The sequence below is a fragment of the Lupinus angustifolius genome, chromosome LG03, assembly GCF_001865875.1.
Source record: "Lupinus angustifolius cultivar Tanjil chromosome LG03, LupAngTanjil_v1.0, whole genome shotgun sequence".
NCBI lineage: Eukaryota > Viridiplantae > Streptophyta > Magnoliopsida > Fabales > Fabaceae > Lupinus > Lupinus angustifolius.
In genome coordinates this window covers 16493005-16519317 of record NC_032011.1, presented here as the reverse complement: position 1 = coordinate 16519317, position 26313 = coordinate 16493005, and the positions used below count along the sequence as shown (strand labels likewise).

The following is a 26313-nucleotide window of genomic DNA, read 5'->3' as shown; positions in this document are numbered from 1 at the left end:
CCCAAGATAATTCAAGATCAACTTGTATCCAAATATAGTAAGGAGAACTAGATCTTGATCAACTACTTCCATGCCAAAGAACAATAAACAAGAGAAGATGAGAATATTATTATAATTTAAAACAAAATGAGGTTTAAAATTATTATTTTTTAGTTTAAATCCAAACATCGAAAATCAAGTCCTTACATAGATTTGCCAATGCTACTGCCCCTCTAGCCACTTTGGTGTTTAGGCATCTTGAATACAATGATATGTAAGTTAGAGGATGAAATATGCTTTTGTATTTTATATGTCACACCATGTTTTAAAAGGTTGTAATTTTTTAAAACTCAAAATACAATAACTTAATAGAGAATAAAGAAAGTATTCTTCATCAATTTTTCTTTTGATGCATTAGAAATGATTAAAAAAAACAAAGCTAAGAAGAGATTCATGTCTATAATTGTTGTCATGTTAGGATGAGCAAATTTCCAATGCGACAACCTTAAATTTGATTGCACGCCAAACTTTCCCATGAAGTACCAAAAGAGTTAGCCTCCCTTGGGAAGCTTCGATCAAAAAACTCATGAATCTATTTCACCATATAGAAAAGCTTCTGAAATCTCACTGCAAGATCCTTTGTAATATTTTGCACAACCTCCAAATTGTCACACTCTAGTACAATAGAATGAAAGCCTCTCCCCGAGGCCATGAGCATACCATGCTCTACCGTCATAAACTCTACTTTTAGAGAACAACCAACCCCAAAACATGAAGAGAAACCCAGTTGTTAGAGCTCTTCAAGGTTTCTAATCACACCACCTCCACCCATAGTATTAGCCCGAATTGGACAACTATCATATTCATTTAGCTTCACTTGTCCAACTGCTGAAGAAATCCACTAGAAATTGGAAATATCATTATCTTTCTTGCTCAAACTTGTCATATTATACTAATCTCTAAAATCATGATGAACACGAAGAGTCACATGATTAATGTTTTAGTTCAAATTATCCAAAAGTGTTTTATTCCTCCAACTCCAAGCCCACCAAATGTCTAACATGAACAATCTTCTATTTGAGAGTTTAGAGTTACTCATCAACCAGCTGACTAAAGACTGCATACGCTAGAAAGATATATCAACAAAACCCAGCATCACTACAAAAGTATTGAATTTGTGCAATCCTTAAGAGTATAAAGCGGGTGTTCATCAAAATTGTTACAACAAGAGCAAAGTGGAGTCATGAACAAAAAGCCAGCACATAAATCTTATTTTTTTTTCGGGACGTGCAGATTCCACACTCACTTTCATACGTAGAGTAAAGAATCCTCTTCACCACAAGCTTTCAGCTACCTATAGTCTGAACTCGTGGTATAAATTCATGACGCGTGATTATCTTGAATCCAGTCGTCCGTAGAAGAAGTAATTATTAGGTTTCCCAACGCTGTAACCATATGTTTAATCTTAGGGGGGAAATGTATAAATTATTGAGATTTCATGTGCCTCTGCGACAAAGATTCATCTCCAAGAAGAACAATATTAACCGAAATCTCGAAGGCCTAACTCACCATGGCTTTTTGGTTCAGTGATAATATTTCACTTAACCTGATTGAGGTTGAGTTTATTGATGAATGTGAAATTATAATACATTTGCATTACATTTAACTTTCATTTTAGGATATAATTAGGACTTTAGGATTGTTTTTAGCTTTTATTTCTCTTTGTTCGGGTTGAGCGGGTGTTTTTGGCTATGTTGTGCACTTCAGATGAATTGAAGCTAAAAAGAGTAGAAATTGGATGCAAGAAGATGAAATTCGGTGTTGAGACTATGCAAAGACTAATTGAATGGCGAAAAGAAGTCATAGATATTATATTTTATTCCTATTTTTTAGATTTGTTTTGTTGGGCTTAGCCCAATATTTTATAATTAGGATAAATGAGGGTTCTTCCTCAAGGATGAAAGACACTTTACACTTGACACTTTACATTATAATTCTCTAATTTAGAATTTGAAATTCTCTTCTCCATCATGAGTGAGTAATTTCCTTTGTTTCTAGGATTGGAGCTATGCTCTTTTACATTCAATAAACCCTTGTTCTTACTTCTATTTCATTGAGTGTTGTGATTTGAATAATTAAACTGAATTTTATTCGTGTTAGTTGTCTGACCAATAAATTACACCTCTTAGATACATTGGGGAAAGACCAAGAAGTGAACCCAACTATCCGACCATTCAGTTATTCAAACTAGAATTCTAATTCATGATAGTAGTGTTAGGATTCTCGGGGGTTTTGGAATTCACCTTGGGTTGCTACAAAGTGATTGGATAGAAATATCCAAGTAAAGGATTCAAATGATAGTCATACCACAAGAGTAGGTGTGACTTCAATTGAGTACATGTGTCGGAGCTCGAGAGAAGATGATACATATCAAAGAGCAATTCACCCTCACAACTTAAAGTTCATGAAAATGAGCAAAACAAGGATTTGCGAGTGTAAAGGCGGTAACCCTGGTCTTAGGAACTCTCCTTAAATTAGATTTCAATAATTTTTAATATTTTCATAATTATTCTTGTCAATTGCTCAATTGTTCTAAATTCAATTTTATTCCTTATTTGAGTTAAGTATAAATTAATTGTTATAATTAAAGGAATTTTTCAGTCCTCGTGGGATCAATATTTTATTACTTGACGACATAATCATGCACTTGTGATTTGCTCTATCAAGTTTTTGGCGCCGTGCTAGGGACTGTGTCAAAATTTCTTTAATTCTCAATTAATTCATTACTTTACTCTAGTGTATTACACGTTTTCCTTTTTCTTGGTACATCTGCAGGTTGCCGATTTGGTTTATGCAAAGTTCAAATTACTACTCAGAGCCAGAAAATACTTTTCGTAAAAGAAGAAGACAACAAAGAGAAAGAGCAAGAGCTATACATGTGCATGTACAAACAATGGCTGAACAAGATGAAAAACCACTTCGCGACTATGCAACCCCTAATGCTCGTAGTTCACGTCCTGGAATAATTTGCCCAACTATTGAGACATAGAAATTTTCTTTGCTATCTACTTTGTTCCAAATGGTTATGCAAAACCAATTTGGAGGAGGAGCTCATGAAGATCCGAATGCCCATATTGATCAATTCTTGGAATTCTGTGAGACTATAATGATTCATGGGGATTCTGAAGATACCATTCGTCTCCACATGTTTCCATATTCTCTTAGAGACAGAACTAAGATGTGGCTAAGAAATCAAAATGCTAAAATTCAAGCAACATGGTGAACTTTGGAGGAGACTTTTCTCAAAAAATACTTTCCTCCTTCCAAAACTATGCACTACAGGCACCTCATCCAAAACTTCAGTGAAAAGGATGGGGAGTCAATTGCTGAAGTTTGGGAAAGATTAAATTAGTTGGCTGAAGCTTGCCCTCATCATGGCATTCCACCATGGATGTTAGTTCAGAACTTCTACAGTGGGCTAGACTTTCCATCACAACAACTATTGGACTCTTTAGTAGGTGGTGCCTTTATGTGCAAAGAAATTGATGTTGCTTCAAAGATCATAGAGAATGTGGTTTCCAATCATCACCAATAGGCGAATGAGAGGATACATCATCCAAGGAGAGACTCTGGTGCATAATATTCAGGAAATTAAATTAAAAAAATAATTTCCAAGCTGGAGAATCTTTCTCAAAGGTTTGAAAAGCTGGAAAAATATTATGCTAATGTTATTGGGTCTATAACTACAACATGTGAGGGATGTGGAACAAAAGGGCATGAGTGGTCTGAATGCAAAAAATTCAATGAACTTGTACATGGAGCTTGGGCCAATGAAAACCTGAATCATGCAATTACTATGATTACAAGGAGAGGGGTGAACAACAATCCAACCCACCATACAGACAAAACAATCTCAACTTTTCCTGGAGGAGCAAAACACTCTAAATCATTAACATCAGGATGAGCAAGGTAATAGGAAACCTACAACAAGGTTCTCACAAGTACAATATTCTCTTATTGATCTCACTCTTATAAAAATAATGGAAGGCCAGGAAAAATTACTTGCTAACCTTAATAAATTTCAAGAGTATCAAATCACATTTAATAAAAAATGATTCAAATATGTTAAATGGTTTGAATTCTAAGATAAAAAATCTGATCATCCATGGAAAAATGTTAGAAACATAAGTTGCGCAATAAGCTAGCAACTTTGATAGGCAAATAGGGATATTTCCGGGACAGCCAGTGAAAAATCCAAATAATGAACATTGTAAGGCTATCCAATTAAGGAGTGGGAAGGAACTCAAGGATGTCCCACAAATTGAGAATGATATACAAGTGGAAGAGAAACATACTGAGATGCAACTCCCTGAAGAGGAACAAAATTCTGAAAAATGTGTCTAAGTATTAGCTCTACCACCATATGTACCACCAATTCCTTTTCCCCAGCGACTTGCAAAGGTAAAGTTAGAAAAGAAATATGGAAAATTCTTAGATATCCTTAAGAAATTATATATCGAACTGCCCTTCACTGAGATATTGCAGAAGATGTCTGCGTACATGAATTTTTTTAAGGATATTCTATCTAAAAAGAGAAGACTAGAGGATTATGAAACAATTGCTTTAACTGAGGAGTGCAGTGCTTTAATTCAAAATAAATTGCCTCCGAAACTAAAAGATCTTGGTAGTTTCTTTATCCCTTGCTTAATTGGTAACACTAATTTTGATCGTGTCTTGTGTGACTTAGGGGCAAGTGTGAGCCTCATGCCTTTAACTGTGTGTAAAAAATTAGACGTGGGTGAACTAAAACTCACTACAATGTCACTTCAATTAGAGGATATGTCAGTTATATTTCTTATAGGCATCTTGATGTTCCTATCAAACAGATTTTGTAATACTAGAGATGGAAGAAGATGCGCAAATTCTAATCATACTAGGTATACCATTTTTGGCTACCTCTAGTGCTATAGTTGATGTTAAAAAATGGAAAACTTTCTCTAAGCATAGGCGATGAAAATGTTGAACTTAATATTTCTAAATCTATTAAACAATCTTCTCTTGAGGATTAATGTTACAGGATTGAGATGTTGAACCAAGTAGTGAAGGAGGAAATGCCTAAAGTGAAATATGAGGACCTCTTGGAGAGAAGCATGCTGGTAGGTGACACTTCGATTTTCAATGAGAAAGTGCTCAAGGGTAGTGAATCTATAATTGCAAACTCACCACTCTCTTGCGACCCATATGAGGAGAGCTTGAGGGTCATGCGTAAATATGATAATTGAAAGAAAGAGAAAACACCAAAAATGAAAGTAAAAACACTCCCTCCACTCTCGGGTATGAGTTCATGGTATCCTGCATGATGCGCAATGATCAATCGTCAAGCTAATGACGTTAAACGATCGCTTCGTGGGAGACAACTCACGCTGGAGGTAAAAAAAATTAATTCACTAATTTTAGTGTTTTAGTGTCGGCTTTAGTGCCTCCCTGAGTTTGGAGCATATATAGTGTCGGCCACAAAAAAATCATAAACTCTAAAAAATATAAAAAATAATTTTTTTTATGAAAAATTGCTAACACGATGATGCCTATTAGCTACCTCATTCAAATAGGATATTTGTATCTACTTCCACTACACTCAATAAAGTCAACCACTTATACTTGACACATGAATTGAGGACACTTCCTACCTAATTCATGAGTTTTCTTTTTCTTTCTCTTATTGTTTAGATTTTTACATTGGGAACAATGTAAATTTCTAAGCTTGAGGAGGTTTTGCATTTAGATAATTCATTTATGTCATGTATACCATATAGATTTTAAATTTTTTAGGTTGAATATTCATATTATCATGCATTATCATATGTTTCATATATCATCTATCCCTTGCTTTATTTTATATGTTGTCTATTTGCTTTAAACGAAAAAATATGCATGAATGATGCTTGTTGATCTATGACCCCATTGGAAAAAAATTGTTGATAGAATAATAACATGAAAAACATTAGTTTTGACAATTGTGAATTAAATTTGGTTAAATAAAGGTCTTTGTTTCATAATTTTTGTTGAATGTACCAAATGTGAGAAACTTGAGCTAAACACAATAAGGGTTCTGATTTGAATTGACAATTGCATAAAAACCAATTTTCTTTCATGAGTGCATAATTTTCTATGATTGTACATTCTAGAACTTGATTTGTGACCCTTTCAAGATTAACGTCTGTTTGTATACATTAAAATGATAGAGGCAATTATGACGTTTTCTTTTGACCTCCAATTGCTTGCTATAAACATTGAAAACCCATTAGTTGCCCACTTTTGAGCCAGAACTTTAATGATTTTTCATAGTTTGCTAAACACAATAAGGGTTCTGATTTGAATTGACAATTGCATAAAAACCAATTTTCTTTCATGAGTGCATAATTTTCTATGATTGTACATTCTAGAACTTGATTTGTGACCCTTTCAAGATTAACGTCTGTTTGTATACATTAAAATGATAGAGGCAATTATGACGTTTTCTTTTGACCTCCAATTGCTTGCTATAAACATTGAAAACCCATTAGTTGCCCACTTTTGAGCCAGAACTTTAATGATTTTTCATAGTTTCTCAAATAAGGGTTTGGGGTAATTTATGATGTTTGGTTGAAGCAATGAGAAAAGTAAAAAGACAATGTGTAGTGAAAGAAACCATAAAATGTGAAAAAGAAAAAAATTCATCCTTTCTCTTTTAGAAAGAATAATAAGAATGAAAAAAATGAAATCATAATACAAAGTATACTAAATGAGAAAATATTGAAAAAAATATATTTTAAAAAGAAGGGTTGATCAAAAAAGGATCATATGATAAAGTAAAACATATTAAGAGAACTCCAATACTTCAATCAGATGTCTACAAAGTTTAAGTATTTTGGGAAGTTTTTGTAAGTCTTTTAAAGTACATTTTCTTTTATTATCTCACCTTAAATCATCCACTTTGGTCACATTACAATCATTTAAAGACCTCTTGATTTTTGCATGCATTCAAATATAGTCAATAGCGATTTGGTCTATAATCAAGCCTATGGTAATTTACTTTCATGAAATTTTTTGAGCAAAACGCTATCTCCTTTAAACACATGTGAGTAATGAGAGAAGAGTGACCCTAATTCATGCAATTGTTATGACTCACGGACTTAGCTTGAATTAAATTTGTTTATGATTGTCTTGTCTTGATGTCTGGATTATTTCAAAACTAACATGAGATTGTTTGTTGTTTTAGGTCATGGTTTCTATATAATCATTCATGCATGATTGAGAAAGTTAGACATAATATTTGCTTGAGGACAAGCAAGAGATAAGTTTGAGGGGATTTGATGAGTGTGAAATTATGCTACATTTGCATTACATTTAAGTTCCATTTTATGACATAATTAGGACTTCAGGATTGTTTTTAGCTTTTATTTCTCTTTGTTCGGGTTGAGCGGGTGTTTTTGGCTATGTTATGCAGTTTGGATGAATTAAAGCTAAAAAGAGTAGAGACTGGGTGTAAGAAGATATAATTCGGTGTTGAGGCTATGCAAAGACCAATTGAAGGGCGAAAAGAATACGTATATATATATATATATATATATATATATATACATATATATATATTATATTTTATTCCAATTTTTTAGATTTGTTTTTTTTTGGGTTAGCCCAATATTTTGTAATTAGGATAAATGAGGGTTCTCCCTCAAGGATGGAAGATACTTTACATTTTACATTACAATTCTCTATTTTAGAATTTGGGATTCTCTTCTCCATCATGAGTTAGTAATTCTCTTTGTTTCTAGGATTTGGGCTATGCCCTTTTACATTCAATAAACATTTGTTCTTACTTCTATTTCATTTAATGTTGTGATTGAAATCATTAAACTAAGTTTTATTCGTGTGAGTTGTTTGGCCAACAAATTACACCTATGAGATACATTGGGGGAAAATCAAGAGGTGAACCCAACTATTTGACCATTATGTTATTCAAACTATAATCTAATTCACGAGAGTAGTCTTAGAATTATCGGAGGTTTCTAGAATTCACCTTGGATTCCTACAAAGCGATTGGATAGAAAGATCCAAGTAAAAGATTCAATTGATAATCGTACCACGAGAGTAGGTGTGACTTCAATTGAGTACATGTGTCGGAGCTCGAGAAAGGATGACATATATCAAAGACCAATTCACAATCACAACTTAAAGTTCATGAAAATGAGCAAAACAAGGATTTACGAGTGTAAAGGCGGTAACCCTTATCCTGGGAACTCTCCTTAAATTAGATTTCAATCATTTTTAATATTTTCATAATCATTCTTGTCAATTGCTCAATTGTTATAAATTCAATTTTATTCCTTATTTGAGTTAAGTATAAATTAATTGTTATAAATAAATAAATTTTTGAGTTCTCGTAGGATCGATATTTTATTATTTGACGACATAATCGTGCATTTGCGATTTGCTCGTCACCACAAACAAATCAATTTAATGCTAGTTTATCAATCTAATCAATTTAATACTACTTTATCAAATTAATGCTACTTTATCAATTTAATGTTACTTTACCAATTTAATCACTATGATGCTACTTTATCTTTATCTTGTTAACGTCGAATATACCCAAAGAAACAAAATATCACCTTTAACTCTTCTTCTCTTTATTATCAATGTACTTGCATTTTTACATGATACATTTGCAGAATTAGTCACACCCATATAATTACATCAGCTAACAATAATAAAATATATTTTTTTTTTTATCAATTTTATTTGCAGACAAAAAATATAATTTTCTAAAAACTCTAAGCAACAAAACCAACAAAATTTAATATGAATGTTCTGCTTATCAACAATTTTAATTAAGAATATATGTCATAAATAAAATATATTAGCCTACTATCAGAATGGCCAGTGTTCCTACGCATTTTATATTTTTCACTCAGATTCGTTTTGTGATTTTAATTATAATTATTAATTCACCACATGAACCAAGGACTAATTGATACATGTTTGGTTTTCGTATCTGATTAGGGTCCTGTGTATGAAAAAACTTCCACTAGGAGAGCTATCTCCACTATATTGTGGATGCTTTGTCACCGAAGGAGGGTAAACTATGATCTACACCAAAAACATTCTATCACATGAATTCACTTCAACATTTATATATTATACACTATTACTATATCATTCACCATTTATGTTGTATCATAATTAATTCTTCAAAAAAGTAATAAAAAATAAATGTTTATAATATATTGACTCTATATAACTATTTACTAACTGTGTATATATATTACACTTTTATATAAAACTATTTCCTGCAAATTACACTCACCTCTCCGAAAGTTTACCAATATTTTACTCACCATCCCTAAGTAAGTTTACCAACATTTTACTCACCATCCCTAAGTTTAAAACCTTATACATCTACCCCTTTTCAAAACATATCTAACTTTCATTTAAAAATATTTCAAATATTCTATTATAATCTCTTCTACCCAAAATCCCATCCTCCACAAACCTTAGTTCACTAACCATAAGACCAAACATTTAGAATCACGTACCAAGCAGTTAATCAAGATTGATGTCACCAATTAAATCCTTTAAAAACTAAAAGGTTATCATGTTAGTCCTTCTGTTTGACACCATTTGAGAGCAAGCTAGCTACCTAGTACATTGTAGTTAACTTCTAAAGTGGTTGTGAAATGGCCAACATGGAACACATGATTGTAAGGACAGACCTCAGTGTTACATCAATCTATGGTTTTGAAATGGCTCGATACAGCCCAAATATTGTCCGATGCGGCAATATCTTTGTGATTTAATGTCGCACCGTAATTGCGGTGTGATGTGGTTACCGCAACTGCAATATTGCGGCCACAATATGTGATGTGGTCCGCAATTTGAGTCACTTATCATTGTGCATCAAACTAGGACTACTGCATGTCAGAACAAGAATAATTTCACTTTCAGGGTAAAATAAATACTATGTTGGGTTATTTAAATACTGTTATAGCTCTTCATTACAATGACAATCGACAAGGCAGAGTCTCAATTTCATTACAATGATTCATTAGTTTAGTATTGAAAAGGAAAAAAATGAAGAATGAGTACACATTTGAAAGAATATCTCTACTTTCTAAGTACAACAATTTCATATGGAAATCATCCCTTGCTGTTACAAGAGAAAGAGATTCCTCCAAAAGTAAGGACTCTCTTCTATCAGGCTGTATGCATAATAGGGATCTGGGTTCAGAGTGGGATGACACAGCTGTGTCATTTTGTTTACAGGGTCGTGTAATTTTACAGACACGGCCGTTAAACATGGCCGCATCATATCTACACAGGGATGACATGTTAGAGGACCTGGTAGCACTTTATTGACAGCTACACACAAAAACCATTGCATCCACCTCTAGGTGAGCATTGTAAACCGCTGATCATCTCGCTAAGCATCCATATGTAGTTGACCAGACTAATATGGTGACACGACCAATTGGCGATACCACTACTTGAAAAAATCAGAGACATCCTTTCTTGATTTAAGGAGTATTTGAGACATAGACAAACCTTTCTCTTTGCCGGAAACAATCAGGGTGTCAACTTCCTTACTTTGTTTGTTATCTTCATTAGAATCACTGGAGGCTCCCAATAGCTGCACTGTCAAGCTCCCCCCTACAAGAATAAATTAAAATAGAAGTCAAATTTAGGCATGTCTGGAGTTTCCCCCTGAGTCACAACTCGACTCATATAAAAACAATACTACATCTGTTCTACCTATCAGCAGAACAGTTTGTAAAATCAATGGTATAAAAATGTTGTGTTCTTCTGTAACCACAAAGTTACTGCAATAGCATTACTCCTTCATAATATTCTACTGCAGATTTTAGTGCGCGTATTACTATTCCTTGTAGTGGCTGAGCTGTATGAAGGTTGCAGACGTGTGTACGTATGTGTGCAAAAAATGTGCATGTACATGATTAAATGTTTGGCATGCACATTCATACTATAGGTAATATGTTACATGACTATTCAAAATGTGTCATGCTTATAGACAAATGTATAGGTTCCAGATAAGAGACATTGATGACGAAGTTATGGAATTAGCACTACTAATTTATAATTCATAGTATTCTACAGAAATGATACACTTTGATTTTGACATGTTAGTTACTAGTGCTTGGAGGGTTGATCTGTATAAGGGTACACACATGTGAATATATGGAAGATTTGGAACATGCAAACAAGTGAGCATCTCAAGCACAAGTCATACAATAAATATTCGTCAGATTGACATTGTTTCAATTTTTTATCACTTTCACTCTTTAACACATCCAAGTATGTCAAACCTTAACATTCACTCAAATATCTGGTGAAGTTGATGGCCATAGAATTGGATAATAAAGAAGCAAATAATCTATTAACATGACTGATATATAAATGTTATTTACCTAGCACAAGGGCAGCACCAATCCAACCTGTGGGACCCCACCTTTCACCAAGAAGAAACCATGCAAAACCAGCACCCCAGACTGGCTCCAGACTATAAATTATAGCAGTTTCTGTGGCTGATACATCACGCATTGCAGCAATCTGTAATTAAATCTAGCTTAGAGTTTCCTATCAGAAAAACGAATATTCGTCGATAAAACACAATTTCTACAAGGAAACATGAAAAGGGAGAATTGGCAGCCGGAAGCTAAATGAATAAAAAAAAGTGTTATGGAAAAAAGAACTTAAGAAGAAAAAGATGATAAGTAAATAGAATAAAGTAACATTACAATGGAAAAAAATACAAAAATCTTGAAAGATGGACAATCCTATTGGAACCACATCGAAACATAGTATAAAGGAAACCGCAGCCCCTACCATAGAATCCCACATAAGAAACCATGACAAAACTGACCAGGCATTGAACCTGCAAAAGGAGAGGTCTAAGGTGTTGACAATCAACCAGGTTGAGCCAAGTTCAAACCACAGTTTCATGTGTGTGTGTGTACAGTGTGTAAGAAAATACTGTATGCTAAGTGTATAAATATAATTTTGGAGACAATGATATATATTTCTAGCATTACTAAATTGATTTATGATTTATCACACACAATAAGTATTAAACTAGCATTGCAAGCATAATTTCCTAACTTAAATTAGTCCCAAATCGAATAAGCAAAAAAAAAAGAGGTTAAGCTTCTCATTGTGTACTAGTTCTATATTGAATAATTAAAAGGAAAAGAGGTGAAGCTTCTCATTATAAATTGAAGTCAAACATATATTGCATTACAAGATCTTATCCCACATTGGATAGAACTTCTGGCAAATATTTGAGTCTGAGAAGGAGAAAAAAAATTAGATTGAGGTGGTCAGGATGAAGCAATTAATGTGGCAGTGTACAATAATGTGTCTGGTGATGTTCAGCGGACAAAAGACACCAGACAAGAAAACATGCCATAGAAAATCTTGCCTTCACCTCAAAAGGTCAAGGTGGCATTTTTGCAATTAACAATGAAATCATATCAACTCAATGAAAACAGAAAAGAAACCAAATACCCATTAAGTGTGCCGATAATGATATCATTACCTCTGCCCACAAGCATAAACTAGTTGAGAATATCCCTGTATAAATTGCAGGTATCCATGGAAAACCAACCATCCAGTTCCTCAGCATTGTCAATGTCCAAGTTGATGTTAAGGGGTGCAGGGTACCATTAATGCAACCTCCAACGAGATACCATGCGGCAGAAAACAAAGCGACAACACAAATCTGGAATTAAAACCTTGATCCAATTAAGTGACACAAAAGATAGGAAGGCACTGATTTTGATTCATGGAAATATGAAGATGCATGGACAAGTATCTAACCTCATATCCTAGGAGAGTAAGAAACTTCTCTTTACTTATGCTTCTTGATATATGTTCAGTTCTTAACATATGAATGCCAAAAAACACTGCACTTAAAAAGTTCAAAAGATCTCCGACCTAAAATTTGGCAAAACATTCAAATAAGTTATACGAAATAATAGTGCCTAACACCACCCTCAAAGTTGTCTTTCAGGTTCATGAAGGACATTTGTGGGTGGCCCAACATAATGGTAAGCTTAAGCTTTGATACCATATTATAACAACAAGACTGAGCTCCACCCCAAAAGCTAGCTTAAGTACTAGGGTTGCCAGTATTTATAAGGGATACTTTGCTCTAAGGGTGTAAATGAGCCGAGCCATGCTGAGCACTTGAAACTTAGGTTTGGCTCGTGAAATAAAAAAGAAGCTCAAGGTAACATTTATTCATAGTCCTCCATCATATTAATTATAAACCCCACTATGAATGAGAAGAATAAACATGGAAGACATACTAAAGAAGATTACACTCACACTTGGGGGTGAACCACTGGATTCCAGCATTCCAACTCCTGTAATGGATACGAGAGCTCCAAACCAAGTTCTCATTGGAACTACTGCTCCTAAAATGCCATCAAGCAATGGAACCACAATGACCTGTTGTTTACCCGAAATATTCAAGATTGTACTTTCAAGTATTCTCATAAAGTTACTTAAATTCATTCACATGATATATAAAATTCAATAATCTCACAGTGAACGCAGTTATAAATGATGCACGACCAGCATCAGAGGTTTGCAGTCCTAGCGCCTGCATAAGATATCCAACACTGACCCAGAAACCCAATTCTATGCCTGCATTTCTGGTATGAGAATCTCTCCATCCTCGCAATACAAATGGAATGAAAGGAATGGCAGCAACTGCAAATCGCACAGCTGTGAAAGCTGCTGGACTCGAAATTTGCTCAACCTCTTTGACAATTGGAATGTTACTAGCTATACATAAATTGAAAAGAAAATTGTCAGATAGGGAAATATCTAATGCACAATTACCACTACAGAAACTACAATAACTTTCATTAGGCAAAATCTCTACTAAAAAGAAATTTAAAAGAAAGCAGGAAATATCATATAGATTCAACAAAGTTTTACATTATCTGCCGACTATCTAACATAACCTTCACCTTTTATTTGAGCTTATGACCGGCTATATATAATATCAAGCAAGAAATAGAATTGCAAATAATATACAGATCTGCATGAAGCTTTCATACACAAAAACAGAAAATAGTTTGTTAATAAAATACTACTTGTTAGTTTTATCTCAGCTATTGTATGTACAGTAGATCATAAGTTCAAGACTTCTACAAGGGATAATAACTATAAGTGCTGCTAGAATAAAAGAATATCTTGTGTTTTGATGGAGAAATTAGAAATTTCAGATCATTTTAAAAATCTATAAATCAAATTTGTCTATATGTGCTTGTTGTTATACATAGTCGGGCTTAAGCATGAATAATAGGTGAAAGTTGTGTTAGAAAGTCAAAGGTAACATAAAACTTTGTCGAATCTCTATAATAAGGACAACGATGTGATAATTTTAATGTTAGGTCATTGCTCGGAAGCGGCACACTATATCGCTGGGGTACAGTGTCAAAAGGGCTGTTGCATCGTCGCCTGAATGTAGTAAAAAAAATGCAAGGATTTTGGTATTTGCGTGAACGGGTGCAAATACAGAAACTAGTTAACCAGTATAGGATATGAATCGAAACATGGAATATAGGCACTCTTATATGGAAATAGCTTACACAATGATTAGGAGTGTATCAATTTTATTTGCCTACAAGATGCTAAGTGGGTCGGGGGAAGGCAAGGGAATTAAATGCTTCAGGCTTTAAGTTGTGATTAGTCCAATCTCTAGAAGAATATGGAAGCTAAGAAAAACCATAGGTGAAACAATTAATAAAAATTTAGAGATTAATGTTTTGTCAACGAATAGAGCATTATAGTGTCGTTTGATCCATGTGATCAACCAAACTAAGTAGGAATAAAGCTTAGTTGTAATTGTTTTAAAATTCTAGAAATTAAAATGATACAATTTGAAATACAAGGAAATATCAAATATCTGATTTGGTTATTGCAAAATGGAAAAGAATTCTATTATAGGTCATTTAACAAAATAAATGGGTGTAAAGCCCAACTCTGCAGTATCACCATCCAGTACATACTCCAGTGTTGCCATTGTAATGATGCAACCATATAATCAATTAATCTATGGTGGTGTTTTGAATTCTTAATCTTATGCGTGACAAAATACTTGCTAGAACTTCTCTAGAATTTTCAAAATGTACCCATTCAACATCCAAACAAGTCATTTCTCTTTTGTTTAATATCTGCCAGATTCCTAAGCAGAGACCCTCCCACTAGTGTTTTTACATACACATGATTCCAGGATCAACCGGGAACATCATGCTTAAATAACCCGAGCCCTTCCACTAATAAGTTATAACAACACAATTGGCTCACAAGTCATTTTGTCATCTGTGAGAGTATTTTAGAATTTGTTAGCATAATTTCAGAACATATTTTGTAATATCTTACAAATTCAATATTTACCTTCGAAAATTTGTAGATTTTTGTATAATATGTTGTGGAATCAAGTTGTCCTCAAGTTGTGAACTGTATCTCCTTAGTTTTCCTACTTCATTATATCCCCGGAAATAGTCTCTTTCTTTGCAGGGTAAGGATGTGTTCATCTAACACTCAGACTCACTAGGTGAGAACCTCATGCACTAGGTTGCTTGCTGTAGCTTAGAGGTAGCGACTCAATGGAATCTGCGACTATAAGTCTCTGAGGTCGTCACATGTGACTCCTATGGGCCCATGAGTTTACTGAGTGTGTGTCACCCTTTAAGCTTAACTATCCTGATACTATTTTATCTAGAGGGAGCCTCCCACGACACGAACTCATGACTTTAAGGACTTAGTCACAAGTTTCATTCCATCGCTGCCTACTGATTCAAATTGTGGACCGCATTAGATGATGCAGCCACAACATTGCGGTTGTAGTGACCTAATTATGAATATAAATACTATTGTATTACAACCTTTATCACATTATTACAATTCCATGTCATTTTAATTACTTGTTAGTTTGCATATTCCTCCTTCCAAAACCATACAATTTCAACAAGTTCAATAAGTTATCACTTACCTTTTACTTTGTCAATTCTACTTAAAGTTTCATTTCTTACTTCTCATAATTATCACGCATAACCTGAACCCGATAACACAAGGAAAATTATTGTTACCGTAAACGAGAGTGATGCCATTGAGCAAAACAATGCTTTTAACTTTCTTAGATGCGAAATGGATCCTCGGCAACAGAAACCGCTTTCCGAACAAAGACTTCAAAATTGGTCTCCCTTTAGAAATCTGGGTCGGGTTTTCATTCAAACGGGTCGGGTTTTGGGTTGGTTGGGTATCATCCTCGGAATCAGGATTAACGGCTACGATAACGGGCTTGCCCGAAGTGGATGAAGATTGACGGTGTAAAGAACAAGGAACAAAACGATGACGTTTTAGGAATAAGGAATTGTAGGAAGTGGAAGAAGAAGAAGAAGAAGAAGGAAGGGTTGTGAATGGGTGAAGGTAGGTGAGTGTGGTCCACGCGCAGTGAGTAGTAGAGTGGGTAGGAAAAAACATGGTGAGGGATAAGGAAAGAATGAAGATAATTAAGTTTGGTGAGGGATAACATAAGAATGTGTCAACTAATTTTAATGGTGTGATGTTACTGATAATAATGTTTGGCCCGTTTCCAGATAAACATATTTTAGCTAGTTTATATGATAGTCAAAGTCCGATGTTATATGATTCGTCATTTTTGTACATGAGCTAAACGAGGAACATGGTTTATAACTATTTGTTCCTATATACTAGAGGTGAGTATGATATAATCCTACTTTGCTTATCTAGTTTGACCTTATTATGATTGGGTTTGAATATGGTCAAGTCTATGATATGGGTTTAAAAATTAGACTCAGGTCTATATTTAGGGTGTGTACGAGACAAACATGACCAACTATATACACATTCCATTGTTACTCACTCATCATGATGTTCCTATATGTTTCTATTTAATTTTCAATTATGTACATAGTAATGTCTTTAGTCAAAAATATCATTAATTTTATAATTTTTTAATTATAAATATATACATATGTCATTTCATATATCAAATTACACTACATAATAATAAATTATATTTAGAATATTTTATCTAATAGAAATATGCATTATATTTAACCAGATTTAAAATTGGGTTCAAATGTTAATCTCGTCAATATTTAAGGTCCGGTTAGTTTCATGTCTAAAGTCAAATCTATATTCAAAAGTGATCCAATTAATATTTAAGGTCAAGTAAGAGACAAACTTTACACAGTCCAATCTGATCCATGTTTACCCCTAAAATTATATACAAGTCATTATTATCAAGCGGGGACGGGGTAAGACTTACAAGTTCAAAGTTTTTTTTAAGCAAGACCTCAGGTCACATTTATATTACTGGTAAAGTTGGGTGCAATTCACTCAGCTAATTGGATACAAATATATGATTAAGTTTATCTTTAATTTTAAATTTTATTGTAGCAATTGAACATGTCATAAATAATTTTGTTAGCTTCCCTAGTTTTATTATTTGTTAAATATTGCATTAATTAAAAGTCTAAAATTTATTCCATGAGATATTGTTTGTCCATAAAATAAAAAATATTATTATTATTGAAAAAACTCTATAAAAATATCATAAACTTTGTGTCATTCATAAGTAGATATTATGAACTATTTTTCCTTCCTAATTACACTTTAAACTTTAATTATTAGTTAAATTGGTCATTACATAAGGATAATATTAAATTAATAGTAATAAAATATTCAAACTCATTTGAATGTTTACTCTTAGATTATATATATATTAAATTAATACTTACTTTTTTCTAGATATCAATGTTGACTAACATGTAGTGTCGTATTGCTACTGTTAAAAGTCTGATTACAGTGATTTTCATATTTATACAATGATCAATTTCACCAAAATCTAAAGTTTAAGGAAGAAAAAATAGTTCATGGTAGCTACTTGCAAAAGACATTAAGTTTAGAATGACTTTATGTACTTATCTATACTACTATATAAAGGTAAAATAGACATCAAGAGTTTTTAGGTAATTTAACAAACATAATTTCTATATTCCAACTTTACTCTTACTACTAAAAAATCATATACTTAATATTCATATATCATGCACCATGTATTCAAGGTTATATTTGAAGGTATGAAATTATTAGAAATGTCATTTTTGTGTGCTAATAATGACTTTTCTTGGAGTTATTACCTATATTTATCCTCTCATTCTTAGTTTTGATAGCTATTGTCATTTTAAATAGGTCTATATTTTTTACACGAAATAATGCCATTACTATTTAATATTTTTATGATTGTCAGTTTCGCCATATTTCACTGTATGATTTGAGTCTTTCATATAAATTCTTTTTGAATATGTAAGTGATTACAATAGCAATAGTATATATTCACATTTTATGTCAATTCAAATATATATTATCAATGTGTGTTGGTTCAAGTGGTACATGTTTGATTCATCTTAAGCAAGATCTCGGGTTCGAGTTTTATGGATGAAAAAATATCCGCTAGGAGAGTTAGCATCACATACTTGTGGATGTTCCCTACTTGGACAGAATTGTCTCAAGTGTGGGGATACATGTGGGAAACCAAAAAAATTCAAATATACATTTTAACAAATTTAATGTACCAAAAGTTTATAACATATATGTTGTAACTACCATCATACAGATGATTCAATAACTGATATTCTAAATATTTACTCTACTAAGTAACTTTCACGTTCTCTCATAAACTCATATATTAAATATTCTAAATTGATGTTTTTCGATTATCCAATTCCACATCACTTTCTCATTTCATGTTTTCCAGCTATGTTTTTTCTTCTCACCATCATCATTGTAGGGTGTAATTTTATCTTCTTCTATAAACCCATATGTTAAACTTCTAATGTAAAGTATGCACATCTCATTTTTTTTTCATTTCCAAATTCGTTCTTATTCTTAGGTATTTTTGGATTGATATATGTTTCAGTTGGAAAAGTGACACCAACACCATTGTGGTATGAATTTATTATTTTCTATTGTTCATATATTTCTTCATTTTCTCTTTCATTATGTGCGATTAGTGGTGTGATGAATGAAAAAACAAACTCTCATTTTTTGAGTTTTTTATGTTTCTTGATCTTTGATGACAACTAGTATGATAGATATAATTATTCTTCTAAGATGCATGTACTATTGCAATTATTGGTATTTTTCTTATATTATCTTATGCATTTCTTACATAAAATTATGTAACTAAGATGCATCATTGCATGTATTGGATGTCTACAATTGTAGACTCAGAAACATGTTCAAGTGATATTCTAACTGTATGATATGAAACATTATACTTCTTTAATAATAATTTCTATTGACCTCTTTTCCGTCATAGGTGTCCTTCCTTATAAAAATACATTAAAGATGATGGTCTTATCACACAATGTAATTTTTAATTCCTTTTTGATATAGCTTTCATGTTAAAGTAGACATTTTTGTTAAGTATTGATCATTTCTTTTAACCTCCTGATTTTTGGATGCAATATATAGGTTTGAAATCAACTTCATGAGGAAAGGGATGCATTTTAGTAACATTTGCCATGACTTTTGGTTATGGGCTACCTCAAAGCTAAGTTTGGAAATTCAAAAAAATCAACTAAATCTTTATTCCATAAATTACAATATTTAACATGTAATATCATAATTGACATTTGTAACATGTAACTACAAATTCCAAACAATAGGAAAACGGGTTGACAAGCACGAGAGTGTTTGTCAACAAACTAGTTATTATTATAAGAAAATATAAATCACAAATAGATGAGTAAACAAATTGAAGCTCATAAATGTTTGTTAGTTTATATATATATATATATATATATATATATATAACTATTTGGTAATTTAGTAAGAAAAAAACAAGTTGATCAAAAAAATGATAAGAAAAAACAAATTAAAGGACCATATATATAACAATACAATGGACAATTTGTAACATACCATATATAAGAGTTTTGTAACATATATAATAATAACACATATAATAATAGTTAACAATTAGTAATACAATTCACAATTTATAACATATATTTAACAACTAGTAATGTATATAATAGTAACATATATAACAATTTATGATATATAATAGTTTCAAACCATAGTTAGAATATCATAATTCATCAAGACAATGAGAAAGTAACACATGTATATAACAATTTAGTAAATATTAACATATTAAATAGTAATATCTATAAAAATTTAGTAACATATATAACAATATAATTCACTAGAAATTCTTAATTTAAGCCATAAATTTGATTGAAGAATTTAAATAATAGTATAATATTATTTCTTAATATACATATCTTTAATATGTAATTCGACACGACTAATTCCTAAATTTCAAAAATCATGAACTGGATCACATTTGATTTGATTTGGTACTTCCAGTTTTATGGTTTAAACCAAAACTACTTACACCCCAAAGTGATACTTATCAATTGAATAGATAAAGTAAAATACAATATGAAAGCATAATATTCATGAAGGATGTGGTTAAAGTGATGATTTAAAATATGTAGACCCCTAACCTAAGTAAAAAACTATAGTAATAGAAACATGACTAAATGATATTGTACACTACAACAAATCTTGTATTTAGTGGAGATTTTGTCGTGGAGGTCATTCAAAGCTCCCCAAATAAAACAAACGAAGCATACTAAACAATTAACTAGATATATAGTGGAGGTTTTTATTTAATCTAGGGAGGTTTTGAACCCGTCCATTCCTTACATTCCCATTACCAAGAAAAAGCCCAAACCCTCACACCCAAACGCATAACAAAATAGACAATTCAAATTCCCCACTCTTCTCCTTGATACCTTCATATTTATTTTTCTTCTTCCTTATTGTTACCTGATCAATCATAGAAGATTCAAAGTCTCCACTCAAACTCAAATAAATATCAATCCCTTTATATATCTACAACTAGTGGTTAATGTTTTTGGGTAAAAAAATTTGTTTGGTTCAAATTCAAAGCCACGGGTCATGATCTGCATCATTTAGTCATTTCGATCATGTTGTTTCCCTCTTCCTCCGCCGTCATGAGGTCCGTCACAGGTTAAACCACCGTGAACTACATCGTCTGCTGTAACTGTCTTAGACCAAACCACGTCGCAGGTAAACGTTTGAACCTCTGAATTTTTTGATAACAAAGTCAATGACTTTGATATGTGTAAACCTCTGAATTTTAATATTAGAATTGTGTTTTATCCCTTCTTTCATTGTATATGGCACACAAATCTATTACATTGGTTTCTAATTTGGAATGGGTGATTGAATGGTTCAGAACTGTTAGGTTCTGTGATAGATTCATGTTTGTTGTAAGAAGCTATAAAGTTCTCACTTTTTTATGAATAAATGGTTGGAATATTTAATTAATTTATTATTGCAATCAACAATTCCTCACAATCAATTGTTTCCAAAGTACTGTGTGGAAATCAGAACAAAACTTGAATTATTATGATCTTGATACAATATTGGTTGAAACGTAAATGAAGCATTTTGTTCTACTGTGTTCTGTTGTTTATGAACTATAATAGTTAGTTTGCTCTATTTGTTGTAATTGCGGATATTCTTTTCAGGTTTCTGAAGTGAAGAAAAATATAGAAACTGTTCAGCGTGCAGATGTCTATCCTGCTGCATAGCAAATGCTTATTCATCAAGGAAAAGTTCCCAAGAATGATATTATAGTGGAGGAAAATAAAATAGCTAAAAATAGTTTTATTGTAATCATGCTATCAAAGGTAATTCTTTGTTCTATTTATTTACTTTTAATGTTTTTTGAAAACTATGTTGGTTTTTGTACTTTATCAAAATATATTCTGTTATTTGATTACATTTATAGTTGTTTTAAGTTGTAATAGCTACATGTATAGCAATGTATTACTAATTATTTGAACTTATATTTGTGGAATTATGACTATTAGTTGTGTGCAATCTTAGAAGAAAAATGCAGGTTTTCTGAGAGACCATTAGATCTATGGTTTCTTGTTGGGGCTTATTAATAAAATGTTTATTAAGCACAACTATTATCAGTGTGCGAGCTGTTAACAACTACATAGTGAAGACCTTCTTCAACTATAGTTGAATACTTGAATGTAAATGTAATGTAACTTTGTTACTCTTTTCATAGAAGGATCTATTAATCTGATGAAGAGCAAGAGTAGATGAAGGGAAAAAAGGAAAATGGAAGAAAAAGAAAATGAACATTATCTGATGAAGTTGTGATGTTGTTAAACAATATAGCAAGACAAAGAATACATATTTCATTTTTTATTTCTGAAAATATTATTTAACCATACTGTCATTATTGCAGGCTCCTCAGACAAGTGCACTTCCTACTCCAACCTCAAGTCTATATAATGATGCGGATCAATGCTTTTTTTTTATAGTACCCAATTAAATGTTTTCATTTTATTATTTCAGGCAAATGATGATGCAAGTATGCCTGATACACCTTTGGATGCAAGAGGATCATCTGGAGCGAGCAACATTTAGGATTTTTTTATGTATTTTGTTTTTAAAGTGTCATATGAGACTGCTTTTAATTTTTTGATATTTTATGGTGTATTTGGATTTACAATGAAAGATTAATTATAACTCTTTCAATTATGTTATGCTACCCTGCAATGAAATTTTATTATTGTTAAGAACATTTGTATTTACTATTATATATTTAAGTAATAATTATAAACTAATGAGATTAAAGTTGTGAAAATATGAAATTAAATTGAGGTTGAAATCCTCTGGGAACATATAATAGTTACCTCTTCTAGTTAACCTTGTCAAACAGTGGAGGTTAAAAACCTCCACAAATAAACCAGTACAAATGTATAGGTACCAGAGGTTTTCTAAAACCTCCACAAAACGCTTCTAACAGTCATAACTGTGGAGGTTTTTGAAACCTCCGCTAGTTATATAGTGGAGGTTAAAAACCTCCGCTAATTGCATAAAAAACCTCCACTAAATACAAAATATGTTATATTGTGTGTATAAGATAACTGATGTGAACCTCTTGATTAAAAGGCTCTTGAAACGATCTATCTTGGTTGGTGTATGGCCTAAGCTCTTGGTTGAGTAGAGCTCTTGAGATTAAGCAGCAGAAATGTATTGAAATTGGATAAAAGAAGATGAAAAAGATTTGAGGTGAAGGCGCCACAACACTTGAGGTGTTGATAAGCCAAAGTGATGGTCGCCACAAGAACTTGGTTCTTGATAAGAACTTCTAATCTTGGTTCAGCCAAGAAGGTTTGGAGAATACTCTCACAAGGATATAATCCTTTTTGATTCACAAAGGAATTCAATTTACTGTCAACTCAATGTGTTTATTTCATAGCAAAAAGCCTTACATTTATAGGCAAGCCTCTAAGGCTCCCACGATTTGCAACTAAGACTTATGCATGGTAAGTTTACATTGGATTCCTAAAACCAAATGAATCTACCACTAAATTAGACTATATTCGAGTAGTAAAGAAAAGAGAACATGTATTTCGTGTACTTTATTACAATGAAAACAAACATAATGACTTGGCCTAAGGTGCTTGATTGCCACAGTTGGATAATGATGAATCCTTTTCCCGTTGAGTGCACGGCTCAACCATTAAGTGATATGATCAATGAGACTTGAAGACTCCTTAATGCCCACGGCTAAGCTTTGATGAGCTCCATTGGATTCTTCTAATTTGGCACATGGAGATTGTTGGAATTAAGCCTTCTTAATGTCCTCGGGTACACTTGGACTTGGCATAGGATTCCTTTGCTAAGGAATGAATTTCCCACGGATAAGTGTTGATTAAGGATGCACTAAATAGCATAGAATGTCGTTGGTGCAAGATGGTAGGCAGCCAACGGCTAGGACATGTGCATAATGCACCATTAATGCACCGTTAAGGTCTCAAACGACCATATGCTAATTCCACACGAGCAACTTTGCTCCATAAGCTCTAAAATTAACTTAGGATTCCTCTGGATGAATTGTGCCCTGGTGGATTTAGCTCCAACGGGCCAGACATGATGTTTAAGCCTCATAAATGCCCCATTAAGCTCCTCCATTGTCATATTGTGATTTCCTTCCAGCAATATCCTTCCAACGGCTACAATAGTCTTTATTTACCTGCCAAATAATATTAGACAAAGTTAGAATGAGTTTGGTTCACGAAAATGATAAGTTGGTCCAAGCATTAAAGTGTCGGTTACACTTTTAGGCTTGACTTAATCATCCACGAGACATTTTTCATTCTGGTCAATTTTTATGAGCAGATTTATGACAAACATACTTTAATTAAATAAAATAAGTGTTGGACAAAAGTTAGCCCACACATTTATTATAAAAATTAAATTTGCTCAATAATAATTAAATTAGTTAGGTCTGACTCGGTCAGGCTACGCCCAGTGTCTAATGCGGCACGCTAGGCGCATGCGCCTCGGTCAGATTTCCTGGCCAGACCAGTTTGGCCCAGCGCCTGGTGCAACACTAGGTGCACCAAAATCCCCAACTCGGTCAGAGTTGTGTCGGTCAGGAATTGAGCCTGATGCGTCTGGCTCCACGCGAGGGCCATTTTTGGCGCCTTGGTCAGGCCCATGGCCTGACTCATGCGCATGGCCTGGTCCATCCTTGGCTCGGTCAGAACCATGGACCAAGATGCTAGTGAGAATCTTTATACCTCATTGGGCTATTTATGGCTCACCATCATGGATCAACATTATGAGTTGTCCAAGGGAATTTTGAGCCCTTTTTGCTGTAGCCCTAGTCATAAGACCACTTATGCCTTCAAGGCCATCAATATCAAAGTTAGGCTCTTTGAGGTTCACATCATCCCCTCTTTCTTGAAGAGATTTCGACCTCGAATTTGTATCTTCTTCACCTACATCAAATGGAAACAAATCGTCACATTCTCTAAATCATCATTAGATAAATATTTCCCTTGCTCTCGGATGCTATTTGCTTTGGTACTATCCTTAGTAAATTCTATTTGATTGATTAAGCCATCCATGGGTCCAATCTCAAGACAAGTGATCATTGTCTTGGCTTCCCATCCGTCATCAACTCCTTTGATGATTCCAAGCTCCTGAAAAAGTGTAGAAGTATTTTTTTGGCAAAACAAAGTTAGTTGTGAAAATAAATAGAGGTGTAGTGGGTTGTTTGGTTAGAATAACTCTTTGATCTTCCACTTTATCCATAAGGTATAGTGGTTTTTTCTCTTTTTGTATCTTCTCACTTTCTTTTGTTTTTCTCTCACTTTCTTTTTTTTCTAGTGCTATTTTTATTTTCAAGATTCGCTTGTCCTCTATTACTTGCTCAGGGGTTAATGGAGAAAGTATCACTCTCCTTTTGTTGTATATCAATGTATACTTGTTTGTTCTTCCATCTTGTGTTGCCTTTTTGTCATACTGTCATGGACGGCCTAGTAACAAATGACTAGCCTCCATATCCACCACATCACATAGAACCGAATCCTCATAGTTCCCAATAGTAAAAGGAATTTCCACTTGTTTGTCAACAATCATTTCTCCTTCCTCACTCAACCATTGCAACCGGTATGGAGTGGGATGTGTTTTAATTTCAAGGTTTAGTTTTGACACTAGCCTTGTACTAGCCACATTGGTGCAACTTCTACTATCAATTATCAAACAACAAACCTTACCACCAACTAGACATCTTGTGTGGAAGATGTTTCCTCTTTGGTCAGCTTCTTGGTCTTTAATTTGGCTTCCTAATAGCCTCCTCACCACAAGAAAGTCACCTTTAGGAACTTTAGCATCATCCTCCTCATGACCACCCTCTTCATCACTTGAGGCTTCAGATTGAGATTATATCTCTCCATTAGTCATGATCATTGTCTTCCTTGTAGGGCATTGAGAAGAAATGCGCCCAAGGCCTAAGAACTCGAAACACTTGACATCTCTACTACTTTGACTTGGAACCACAGCTAGTTTACCTTGGCTTGTAGTCACGAATCCCTTGGTGCTAGGTGTAGCTTCCTTTGTTGGGCTCTCCTTCTTGAGTTTGTCCACCCACCTTGATGATTGATACTTGGAACTAGAACTAGAAGATAATTTAAACTTTTTCCGCCTCAATTGCTCCTCTACCTTTATTGTTTGTTGCACAAGATCATCCAACTCAACATAGTGTTGTAATTCAACAATGTCTTGGATGTCTTGATTCAACCCATGTAAGAACCTTGCCATAATGGCGTCTTGGTCTTCATGGAAATTAGACCTCAACAAGGCTAATTCCATCTCCTTGAAATA

At 33.2% G+C, this 26313-nt stretch overlaps 1 protein-coding gene and 1 long non-coding RNA gene across 3 annotated transcripts in view; both read right to left on the bottom strand.

Annotated features, from left to right (window-relative positions):
* LOC109343540 lies at positions 10028 to 16456 on the bottom strand (the record flags this gene model as incomplete). The annotated part of the gene is given in 7 exon segments (XM_019581894.1): positions 10028 to 10665; positions 11442 to 11583; positions 12569 to 12751; positions 12850 to 12966; positions 13360 to 13482; positions 13580 to 13821; positions 16137 to 16456. Coding segments are annotated over 7 exon segments (1294 nt in total), but the record flags the coding sequence as incomplete, so codon positions are not given.
* LOC109342589 overlaps positions 24988 to 26313 on the bottom strand; it is a 15668-nt gene continuing 14342 nt past the window's right edge. Inside the window, exon 3 of one of the 2 annotated variants that reach the window (XR_002107094.1) lies at positions 24988 to 25014. This is a non-coding gene — a long non-coding RNA (uncharacterized LOC109342589). The remainder of the gene's footprint in view (positions 25015 to 26313) is intronic. The other variant, XR_002107095.1, reaches the window with a different exon arrangement.